Source organism: Strongylocentrotus purpuratus, unplaced genomic scaffold (genome assembly GCF_000002235.5).
Source record: "Strongylocentrotus purpuratus isolate Spur 01 unplaced genomic scaffold, Spur_5.0 spur5_scaffold_21, whole genome shotgun sequence".
In the NCBI taxonomy this organism is placed as follows: Eukaryota; Metazoa; Echinodermata; class Echinoidea; order Camarodonta; family Strongylocentrotidae; genus Strongylocentrotus; species Strongylocentrotus purpuratus.
The window spans coordinates 36,931,712-36,944,843 of record NW_022145607.1 but is presented as its reverse complement, the minus strand read 5'-3'; the positions used below and the strand labels follow the sequence as shown (position 1 = coordinate 36,944,843).

Below are 13,132 nucleotides of genomic sequence, written 5' to 3'. Positions count from 1 at the left end.
TCCTCAGGAATTCGCGACAATGCATCCGCATTCGCATGCTTCTTACCTGGCCTATGCTCTACCCGCAAGTCATACTGGCTTAATTCCTCCATCCAGCGGGCCAACTGCCCCTGAGGATATTTGAAACTAAGGAGCCATGTGAGACTACTATGATCTGTCCGAACCACAAACTGTCTACCCAGTAAATAGTGACGATATTGCCGAGTAAATCTAACCACCGCTAGCAATTCCCGCCTAGTCACGCAATAACGCCGCTGCTCTGGAGTGAGAGCACTACTGCCATACGCAATCACTCTCTCCTCCCCCTCCTGCAATTGAAGGAGCTCAGCGCCTATTGCATCGTTCGAGGCATCAGTGTCCAAGATAAACAAATCCCGACTATTAGGCATAGTTAATACCGGAGCCCGCGTTAACCGCCTCTTTATATCCTCGAACGCCTCCTGCTGCTCAACCCCCCAACAGAAAGCATGCTTTCCTGTGATACTATACAGAGGAACCGCGGCTGCGGCGTAATCCTTGATAAAAACTCGGTGATAATTCACCAGCCCAAGGAACTGTTCCACCTGTTTAGTATTCTCAGGAGTAGGCCACTCAAGTACTGCACGGACATGCTCCCCCTTGAGCTGAACCCGATTGGCACTTACTTCCCGTCCCAGAAACTCTATCTTTTCCTGAAACAGAACACACTTTTTGGGTTTCAGCTTTAGCCCATACTGAACAAAGCGTTCCAAAACAGTCTCTAAATTCTCCAGATGATCCGCCACAGTAGCCCCGAGGACCACTACATCATCCAGAAAAGCAAGAACAATTTCCCAATTGAGACCCCGCAATACCAAATCCATCGCCCGCGAAAAAGTCGCAGGCGCATTACACAGACCGAACCCCATTCGCACGAATTCATACAGCCCGTATTTTGTGGTAAACGCGGTCTTCCTTCTAGCTTCCTCTTCGATTTTAACTTGATAGTATGCAGAGTTCGCATCTAGCTTCGAAAACCAAGCATTCCCAGAGAGAGTATCCAGACACTCCTCAATATTCGGTAACGGATATACATCCTTCCGGGTAACATCATTGAGAGCCCGGTAGTCAATGCACCACCGGACTCCCCCGTCCCGTTTCCGGATTAACACTGGGGCAGATGCCCACTCCGATATAGAGGACCGGATAATCCCTGCATCTAACATTTTCTCTAGATGAGCCTTCTCTTCTTTCGCGAAACTAAGCGGAGTCCGCCGCATTTTCAGCTTAACCGGAGCAGCGGTTCCTGTGTCTATTGGGTGCTCTATAGCCGTAAAACTCCCAAAATCAAAATCATCCCGCGCGAACACATCCGCGAATTTGACCAATAACTGACGAAGCTTTACTCGCTCGTCCTCTGCCAATAAAACACACGAACGCTCATACAGCCCTTCCAAATAAGAGGGGAAATTCTCATTCTCATTCCCCCCGTTGTAAGCTGGCGAACCGCGGGAAAAGGGACAGTATTCGAGTCTCCTTCCGTCCCTAACTCCTGAGCCTCGCCTAAAAGTTCAGACACTCGCAAACAAATATTACGATCCGTCGGGTTAATCACGTACAACTCCATCCCATTTCCTCCCCCATGTATCACAGAAGGTGCTAGGACTGATAGAGTACTTATTGGCTCAAAGATGAAATCACCCATACGCTGATCCATAATACAGGAAACCCGTTTGACATGGTTAGGAGGAATTACCGCAGACTTACCTAAGTACACACGGGCCACCCTCCCTTGTCCTGGGCCTTCACCAAATTCCATGGGGATAAATTCTTTCCCTACTTGGAGACGAGACTGCCGAATATGTATATTAACCCCATGCTTATGGAGAAAATCCACACCCAGCAGCATGTCATCCTCGATCGGAGCAACATACAAATCCTCAGAGAATTCCCTAGTCCCTAACCTGATGGACACAGGCCCTACTACTATGCCCTTCATTCGCATATCCCGACCAGCCGCATGAACTAAAACCTCCCGCATCTTTTCAGGGAGTGGACTCAACCTCCCGAATATCCGATCCGAAATAATAGTTACCTCGGCAGCAGTATCTACTATAGCGTTAACAGAGTAACCCCCAACTACTAGTGCCACACTCAACAGAGAGCTGGACCGCAATCTATAGATCGTTACCTCCTCCGGTAGGGGGTCATCACTTAGCTCCGCTCCCCCAGGGGAACAATCCCCCAAGGTAACACCCTCTAAATAACGAGAAAAAGCAGCAACCATAGGGGTAAGATCAGGATAAGGATCAATCATATCTGATTCGAGCGCGTCTAATTCTTGGCCACATATTTCTCGGGTTGGAGAGCGGCCCTCTCCTCCGACCCGGGAAAGTTTCCCTCGTCTAATTCCATGAATGCAACTTTTCGTTCCCCTTCGGGGGGAGCAACTCGCTGGGTTAATGGATTGGTTCTAGCCCGAGGGCAATCCCTCCGGAAATGGCCCATTTCACCACAGGCATAACAACCCCTGGGTGATTGGGTCGGCGAAGGCACCCGCGCTTCATGCAGAGCCTCAATAAATTTATCCAGATTCTTTTCCAGACCGGATATTCGGATATCCAAACTGGAAGTCAAACTAGATATCTGGTTATCTAAACTCTTCGCCAAACCGGACATCCGAGTATCAAAACTTTTCGCTAACCCGGATATTCGGTTATCCGTCCGCTCCTCCAACTCAGACATCCGGGTCTCGAGTCGTGAAGGGGGGCGGGTATCCGGAGTACCCTGCGTCGATCGCGGGGCAATATCCACTTTTCGCACCTCGGGCTCTCTGGCCTCGCTTGCTTCGGTCGCCAACACTTTAGCCTGCCGGGTGCGGCCGTACATGGCCTTATGTGCGTGCTGAAACCAGCGGATAGCCTCCACTGCTTCCCCAACATTAGAAAGGCGCTGATTAAGGGCATGACACCCAGCATCGCGGTCGACGCAGCCCTGGCACAAACGCAACACCAGCTGCCGCTGTACGTATGCATCGGGGACCCCGGGAAATGCCCGGGATGCAAGCTGGTGCAGCTTGTCTGCCCATTCAGGCAAGGATTCTGTGGGCCCCTGCTTAGCAGTGTTAAATTCTAGCAGGGTGGCTTCTGGAGGCTCACGGTATCCGAACCTGCCCTCCAGCTGGCGTACTACTGCGAAATAACCCATGTCAGGGTCCCGCTCCTGAATCCCATCAAAAAACTCACTCGCCTGGCCATCCAAACTCCAGCATAAATGATTAAGCCGCTGGGAGTGATCCCACTCGCGAGCCTCCGCAAACGCGCTGAATTTGCGGAAAAACGCGCGCCAATTCCCCCGCCCGTCAAACGCAATTGATTTGGGGAGTGCCTGATACGAGGTCCTACCCCGATTACCTCCCCAATCTCCCTCCCACCTAGACACAGATGGTCGGGAGAAGGCATCATTCTTATCCCGGGGCAAATGTGGAAGAGTCCGGGGTGAAAGAGTAGTATCCTCACCACCCTCATATCCCCCCGTATATACAGCAGAATGCCTGCGCGACCCCCCCGGTGGGGGTGGATAACTATCATGGGGATAAACATGGGGACTCTGGTCTCCGAAACCTCCCTCACGGGGCGTGCTACTACAGAAATCCCCTGTCCGGGAAATCGTTCTAAACGTCATTCCAGGGAACTCTCCCCCAGAACCCATACGCGGCCGAAAATCAAATCGATCCTGCAGATTCTCCAGATCCTCAAATAAAGGAGAGGACCCCATAATCTCAGGAGTAATTCCCCCGTGTTTCTCCCGGAGTTCTAAGATACACCCTGCTCGAACAGGGCTTAACCCGGGCATTGCCAGTAACTCCGCGAATGTACATCTATTGATCGGAACCCTCGCCATACTCCCACAATGCGAGGTTCACTCCCACAATAATACCAACTCTACAATAAAATAAATCCCAGGATACGGATTGATCTCTTCAACAATTATAAACACCTACTACTGCAGGAAAATAATTGAACAGAACAATATACTAGGATTTATATCCCAGAATATTAATTAAACTACCCAATAATCATTAAAACCCATACAACCACAGGTAAATAATTGGATAGAACACACTAGGATATTTGTGCAACAACAAAATATATCCCAGAATATTAATTAAACTACCCAACAATTATTAATACCCATACAACCACAGATAAATAATTGGGTAGAATATACTAGGATATATTAGCACAATTGCACCCAAAAACAAAAACCCCTAAATAAATTCACCGAACCGATATAAAATATCAACAAAGAGCCTACTTAACTCAAAAATGAGCTAACACTCCCCGCTTGAGAGGTTCGATAAATAAAAGGAGCTCACCAGCACACCAGAGACGGGATAGGTATAGTCCCACCCCGGCACTGACTATTAAACCCCTACCAGTACTAATCACTAAGTCTACAATTATTCGTAAATTCCGAAAATGTCCCTAAATATAAGGAATAACAAATACTGTAATTGTATTTGTATAACGCAATCGATGTCCCAATACTCCAGCACTACAACTGCCCCACCTCCGCACCGCCAAGACTCACGACTACCCTGGGATAAAACTCCCAGAGCCAAGTCCCCACCCACGGTCACAAAAGTGCTATCTATTTATTTGATATCTCCTGTTTCCCGGAAAACACCCCTACAACAGAGTTAAAAACCGAACAGTCAACCAAGATAAACAGACAATCAAAAGCAATCCCAGTTATAGATTAACCAGAACACCACCACGATTAATACAAATTCCAACCACAGCCAGTTCAGAAATACAAATATAGCAACCTAGCTGTCCATCTATTTAATTAGCAAAAGGAATTATAAATACAACTCCTTCCACCAACCAAACAAATAAACCAACAAATTTAAAGTACTTGCCCTAAACTAACCTAAGGATTGTTTAATAACTATTTCATAAAAGAACTAAAGTAATCAAGCCTGCAAAGGAGACTACAATCCCTTTCACAAGAGCAGAACTCCCGAGAGCATAACCCCCACGATATCCACTAAATATAATTAAATTAACCAAGCCTGCAAAGGAGAAACAACCCCCTTCACAAGAGCAGAACTCCTGGGAGCAGAACCCCCACGATATCCACTAAATATAATTAAACAGCTTATGTTCAACCAATAATCACTTTTTATTCCCTCTTTAATTCAATTCGTTGAAACTAATTGGTCACACAGCGCGCAGCCCCCTATCCACAATAGGTGGACTACACGTGAGTGCTCACGGGCACTCACCCACGTAACCAGTCAACCCAACTAAACACCAAAAAATAAATGAAGGAAAAAGCCCGACAAAATCGGTCTAAATGATTTGAAACAAAGCAAAAGGTTTCTTACCTTACGCCTGATGCACCAATCCGTCCGAAAGAACTTGGGAACCACTCGAAAGTAACTTTGAAACAGCTAATTTCGAAAACTTGCCGGAGCAAAAATCTTTCAAGTTGCCTCGATAACGAAACAAAGTGAAAGAGATGGAATCTGCTCACTCAAATTTCCTCCGCTGATTCCGAGAAAATCCTGCCTCTCGATCACGTACGTAACGTATACGCCACAGCACGTGAGCGAATGGGAAATTCCCTTTCCCCCCCTCCGGAGAAATTAGACGGACAGCGCATCCAACGCCCCCATTGGTCCATCCCTCCAAGCCACGCCAGCAGACGTGCGCGAATTTTGAAACCCGTTCTACGTAAGACTCACGCTCGGAGGGATATGAAATGAGAAAACGTAACCCAGGCTGGGGATATAATTCCCCCCCCGGTCATCCCTGGAATGTCACCCACATTCCACCATCCACCGTTCGACAGACCACATTAAATCACGCCATTCAATAACAATGCTTTCATAAACATTCAACATGGCTGCCCATCGCATCCTGTGTAATCAAGCCACCAGATAGATATACCATCCTGGAAATACCATCCCAGAACGGTCATTCACACCCATCACAGTGAACACTCTAAAAAGACATAAAACAGGACACCCACACCACCAGCATTAACACTAGCCACAAATAAAAACATAACATCCACTCACGGGAGATAAAGTACCATATTTCACCGCAGCCATCCGGCCAGTGGGCCTACCCAGCCCCCACCGAACCCGCCAGCCCATCACGGCACTCAACCCCCGTAACGGCACAGAAAATTTACCCACAGAAAAAAGAATGGTCAGCCGGAACTATCAGCGGGCAACGCCCACCACTTCCACCCGGAAACCCCGTTTCCACTAGGAACCCAGCGAGCATCACCCCGCACAGCCCCAAGCACAACCCGGCAAATTTAGGTCCGTGCCCCGCTTTGACAAAATAAAGTGACAAAACAACACAAGTTACCCCAAAACGGTGCATTTCGAGGTCCTAAAAGTCCGTGACGCCAATGAAGTAGACTTGGGAGCTACTTTATAGACACCATAACCAGACATGAAATACTCACTGGAAATGTATCAGGCAATCAGGCTTGACATCCTTAACTTCCAGTAAAGGTACGTCTGTTCGGTTGAGGTGTCGGTTGCATGAGAGAGAGAGTTCAGGTTGACTCTCATCCACGGAAGCTTCCAATAGGAATAGCGCCCTCTAGTGGTGAGGGTGGCTATTGCAGACTGCAGACGTCGTCTGCTAGCGTAGGCTGCTACTGGATACGGCTGTCGTCGTCTGCTAGCGTAGCTTGATATAAAAAACTACTACAATATATCCCTTCCATTTAATAATTTCATCACCTCTCTCTTTACAATACACAATACATATATATATGAAATTTTATATTGGTAAAACCATTTCCCATCCAGATTTTCATATATATAAATACATATATATAAAAAACGGAACGTATAACACAAAACGATCAACATGCAAGAAGGCACAGTAAAAAGGGATCCATGTCATCGACAAACCACATACACTGTATACTACTACAAAGCTAGAAAGAAAGCACTGGAGAAATATTGCTGTGCAAAGGTTACAAAAGTGGAAGAGAAAAACAAAACAGACTTTTTAAACTCTACCATACAACACATGAAGTTCCATGCTCAAACAATAAATGATGTTTTGTTAAAATGACATAAATAACAGTGCACATTTTTCTTGAGGAGAGTTTTGTTCAATATAATTATAGTTACTGTTCTTTATGAATCCATGCGCATACATATCATAGTGGTGTACTGAAGGTTATCCCACACATTTATCAGTCAAAATAAGCACTATGAAAAGTTTGTAAAATGTTCCTAAAATCCAGTAAAAATACACAAGAGAATACAGATTGAGAATTCTGAACCAAATATTTGTATTGCTACCATCCTTTAAGTTTAGTAAAACATGCTTTCATTTAAATACAAGTAGCCACCTATACCGAATTCCAAATCTACATGAATATTCTAATACAGTTCATTTTCTGAAATCGCAGGATAGTAAAATACATCAACAATTTAAAAAACGAGAGAATATCTCTACTGTTTTTGCATTCCATTTAAAAGTGCAGTCAAATCTGTCTCTAGCAGCCATCTCTAGGTAGAAATGTGTGTTGTAGAACCTGTCTAGAAGAACCACCTGTCTACAAAGGCCACCTGTCTACAGTGACCACCTCTATTGCCTCTCTCTAGGGAGATATGTGTGTTGTAGAACCTGTCTGGAAGGACGACCTGTCTACAGTGGCTAGTTTCATGTTTTCCTTGGATGGCCTTAATAGACAAGTTTAGCTGTATGCTAATATACTGCTCCAAGCACCTACATAACACAGATCATATCAATCTTCTAGTAATATAAAATTATACTTTCATGTAAATCGAGACTAGAGTATTAGTAGGTATCCTGAAATTTCTCATTGCACATATTTCATGAAAATCATTCTTTCAAAAAAGAACTCTCAACATTCTATATATACATGTAAATGATGTAATTAATAGTTTAATGGTAAAAAGGCCTGTAGAATATACATTTCATAAAGAGTCAATTGGTTTCATGTGCACATTAAGAATTATACTCATTAAATGCCATCACCTTGATAACTATCAATACGGATTCCCTCCTTGGGGTTAAGAGATGCATAGACAAAATTCCCAATACAGACAAATAAGGAATACCAGTTCACCTTAAATAAATTTCCATGTTTTTTGTAGCAAATTCTTCTTTTCTGCCTGATTTATAATCATGAAAGTCAAATGGAAAATTCATGAGAAACAATGGACCAGAAAATTGTTGAGAATTATGTAACCTTATCTGATTTACTATAAGTGAGAGAGAGAGAGGATTTTTCCCCCTTTGTTTGATGTCGTCCAGGTTTGTAAGAAACTATCTTGTTTTCTCCAATCAAAACCTCATATAAATATCAAAGGTGAATACAATTGTCAATCTTACAAATAAACATTATTGTCAAGGTAGCAAAATCAAAACACTGAAGTAAAGTATAGTTTTGGACTAAATGGTGTTGTGCAAGACAAATATACCTTGATTTATGGACACATGGGTCAATACATGAACATGTACCACAAATTATTAGTTTTATTGGTGATCCGTAGCCCCCCCCCCTTGTTTATTTTGCATAGGTTGACGTACCTGTCCCGGTCTAAGAAAGTGTACAAATAAAATTAAAATCCTAGAATTTCACAATTATTCAATGAACTAGAGAGATACCTAATGCCACTGTGTGAACAATATACATGTGACTATGAGTTGCTTAATTCAATTTATCTTTATAGCAGGTGAGACTAAAAATGAGAAAAAAACACAAACCAAACAAAGAGATTAGCAATTTATCAAAATACATGGCCCTACAGTTTGCTTTTTCTACCTAGAGTTTGAAAGGATTTGTTTTTACAAATAAATAAAGTTATCACAATAGTGACTATTTTTAAACAGTTTTGATTAAATCAGGCATATTCTATAAGATACAGGTGTATGCAGCATAATTCATCATTTATATAACTGTCAAGGAAAATGTCAAGAATTTAAGATTGTGATCATCAAATACGCACATGATTACCGGTAAGAATACATTTACAGAGGCAGGCCAAGCATATCATTGAAGTCACAAGTACTGTATATCTTCCTATGGTATAGACCTGGTTGAATGCTTTTCAAATTGCATGAAATATTAACTGATCAAATTGCCAATATTCATTTGCTACATGCATGAACTGAGATTCAAGAATAATGCATGGGCACAAGCCACTCAAATGAATACAAAACGAATAGATAACACCAACATATTTGATAGACATGGATGGAAGACTTTTGCGGTGTTCTCAAAAAAGGAAAAACAATATATGCACAAGATAATACACAAATTTCGCTTCCTTTCACGTACATGTATACATAGGATCTACGCAAAAATACCACTTATATTGAGCAGTTCCTCAATAGTTCCTCAGTAATAAACTCATAAAATATTATTCTATATATATATATATTTAAGAGAGTTGTTTGCAAGGTACAATGCCAATATTATTATCTTATTTTACCCCATAAAAATCCTGTTCTTTTCTATCATTTAACCCGAGTACAAGGCATTACAACACAATTTCATTTGAATGGCAAAGAAGATGTTTCACCCAGGTTAAATATCTAAGAAAAAGTTGCAGTTCATAAGACTAAGAGGAGTGTCATAAATAAAATAAATATGTAAAAAGGGAATAAATATACAAACGAATGGTATTTACATGTTCATGCAAATTTGGATATATTGATTACCATGTCGTATTAACCATGTACATAAACATACCACAGCCTACATTTAGTATGAGAAGGCAAAAAACTCAAATATTATGAGGCAAATCCTGTATAGCAAAGAATTTTGTATATCAAAACATATTTCAGAAAAATGCCTTGGGATATATCTACTTTTATAAATTTTACATGAAGTAAATTAAAAAGGACCGGCTTCAAAAAAGTGAACGTTTCTGATTGATTGATCAACTTAATCACGCTCATTTATGATTTCCCAGATCAAATCATTTGAATACGGAAAAACAAAAAACCTTTACACAATTCTGAATATACAGGACTACAGTCCTATTCATTTCTGAATGTACATGTTGACTTGGTTCAATCTCAAAGTTGTCTGATTAAGGAAAGTAGCTGGTTAAGCCACTCCAGCTATCTATTCCAAGGTGTAAAAATCCCCACATGTTTGGCTGTACGCAGGTGAAAACCACACACAATAATGAATATGTGGGATAACTACATGTATATCATTCCATCTGAATACATTGTGCCCTGAAATGCCCTGGAAAAGATATGATACAATATTTTCTGTAAATGTGCATCCTAGCTACTGGCAATGAAATAGCACTTGTGGTTTACTGAAAACACCTCCAGGAGATATAAAGATTCACTTTCCCTCATCCTAATTGAGGAGACCATCGTATCATATATACATGTATTCATAGTGATCTGGTTAATCGTTACATGATTGCTTTAAGCATCTACTATCAATTAATTCCCATTTTCATGCATAGTATAGGACAAGAAATTACGATAAATATCTGCATCTAGTTGGAATGCCATTTCAAAATGTATGTACTTCACAAGGATGCCAGTTAGAAAATTACCTAGAATGGGCTATTTTGTACACACAAAAAGCCTAAACTATGGCCTGAAAATAAATCGCCAGGGCCTTTTTTCAAGCTTTTGACTGAAAACTGGCATCCCTGACTTCACCAACATTGACATGAACACTCATTGCATTGATGGCGACTATCATGATCACCACCAGGATGATATGACATTGATTGCTCTCCTATATATTCTTGTCCTTGTCCAATGAAGCTCCAAGAATGAGAGATCTGTAACAACAATGACCACCGGTACCATGATGGTGACGATGACAACTACCACAATAACAATGACGGCTTCTATATCTTTGTCGACAGAAGTTTCAAGAGCTTCAACGACCACCACTACGCGATTGTGACGATGACAACTACCAAAATGACGATGATGGCTCCAATATCTTTGTCGACAGAAGTTTCAAGAGCATCAACGACCACCACTACAATGACAATGATGATACATAGACTATTGCTATGACAACAAGAGTGATGATGATGTTGCCATGGTGATTTTGCTCTTATGTCTTTTTGTCTTTGTCGAATGAAGCTCTGAGCGTGAGACATGCTTCGACCCACTGGTTGTGATTGCGCAGCATCTCTTCCCACAGTTGAATCTCGATCCCCGTAGAGTCTTGCCACTCAACACCTCGACCATACGACTTGCCTATAGGAGAGACAAATAAGAAATAAAACAATCATAAAGGTTCATCAATCGTGGGTATGTATGTTGTGTAATAAAGCAGTTTTAGAAGTTTAATTAAATCTAATCACCTAATTGGTAGCAATACTGACAAATGAGAACTTATGCTTTGTCACATTACAAGTAAAAAAGGCCTAGAGAATCTTGCTTTGACAGGGAAAATTGTGGGAAGGAGAAGTAGGGGAAGGAGGAGGATACTTTGAAAGTGAAAGGACTGGGAGTGGTGCTAAGAGATAAGAGTAGAAGCCGAGGGTTGTGGAACAGCATGATCGCCAAAGTCGATCGATATGGCACTTAGAGAGAGAGAGAGATAGAGAGAGAGATGCTTTATCAAGTCATCTTTATCGAATTTCGTTATGAAGATGTCGCAATCTTCCAGAATTGTCAAAGTGTTTTATTTTATGGCACTCCAAATGCAAGCATAAAAGGTATATACACCCCAACCCCCCTCCCCCCCCCCTCCTCCCCCCCCCCCTCCTCCCCCCCCCCCTCCTCCCCCCCCCCCCTCCTCCCCCCCCCCCCCCCCCCCCCCCCCCCCCCCGCAAAAAAAAATGAAGAACACAAATTATTCAGAAACATCAAATTAACAACATTTGCTACAAAAAACCAAGAGAGCACAAAGAAACAACGGAGAGAAACAACAGAGAGAAACATGATCTTACCAGTGCCTGAGCCGAGTCTTACTCCTCCTAGCAACGAAGAAGATCCAATCTCGCTATCCCAGATGCCGACCTCTAGCGCCCTCTCCTTGAGAATGTCCTCGGTGACGTTAGGAAACTCCAGACTCTGCTCATAGGATGGGTTGAGGGTGTTACGCATCGTAGAGGTCTTCTTCTTATGAGTTTTACTTCGGTCTGGTTCCAAGTACCTGCACAAACAAATCAAAAACATTTACTTGTTTGGTATGTATACCGTGTGAGTCAAAAAAAAGTTTACACATAGAAAATTGCTAATCATTTTTAAAATCATCTATGAACAGTAAATTATTATACATCTTATAAAAGAGTGTTTTATCCCAAATCATTTGGTACCATTTTTGTGTGGTATGTGTTCACGCTTGGATGAACAGGTGGAATAGTTTGCGAGAGTGCAAAAATCGACTCGCGCCAAAGTGATGCCTACAGTATAATTTATGTTGGGATTAGCGGAGTGAGAGAATGGATTGAACGTATCAAATGAAATGCATTGCATATGTTTTTTGCAACGGGCAAAGTCACACACACCCACACACACGCGCAAAAATGTTTGTTGACATTTGATATTTGATATTTGATATGTGTGGCATGATTAATTATGTTAGGGGTGTTATTTGGATCTGCAAAGACCGAATTAATACCCAAATCCCAATTGTTTTATTTAAAAATCACGTACCGGTAGGCAACTTTAGCGCAAGTCGATTTTTGCACTCTCGCAAACAATGTCTCCTGTTCATCCAAGCGTGAACACATACCACACAAAAATGGTACCAAATGATTTGGGATAAACACTCTTTCATAAGACATATAACAGTTTAATGTTAATCAATGATTTTTTAAAAATAATTAGCAATTTTCTAGGTGTAAACTTTTTTTTGACTCAGACTGTAGATCTATCACCGGTGTACCAATTACCCAAAGGTAGTTTGGTCTGCATGTTGCTAAACTACATGGGATGGGGGGAGGGGAGCTATGTTACTGTTTATCATTATTATCTATTGGCCCATAGAATGCAAGGTTTAACAATTTTAGGTGGATTTCATACATTCTAGCGTTACATAAATTAATTTTTTAAAGTTGTTTTTTAAATGTGGCATTTCTTTGCAGCAGTTTACCATGTCATATTTGAAAAAGCTTCAATGCTTGAATTACATACGTGAACATGTACCCTTTGTAAAAGTGATA

General features: G+C 42.0%; 1 protein-coding gene across 11 annotated transcripts in view; it reads right to left on the bottom strand.

Moving 5' to 3' along the window:
* Positions 1 to 6,696: 6,696 nt before the first annotated feature.
* The window catches only part of LOC752828, an 80,891-nt gene continuing 74,455 nt past the window's right edge, over positions 6,697 to 13,132 (bottom strand). For all 11 annotated transcript variants that reach the window (XM_030994706.1, XM_030994703.1, XM_030994705.1 and 8 more), the window contains 2 exons: positions 11,915 to 12,120; positions 6,697 to 11,216 (listed from right to left, as the gene is read on the bottom strand). In XM_030994706.1, coding sequence (XP_030850566.1) covers positions 11,071 to 11,216; positions 11,915 to 12,120 — 352 coding nt within the window. In that variant the 3' untranslated portion in view covers positions 6,697 to 11,070. The remainder of the gene's footprint in view (positions 11,217 to 11,914; positions 12,121 to 13,132) is intronic.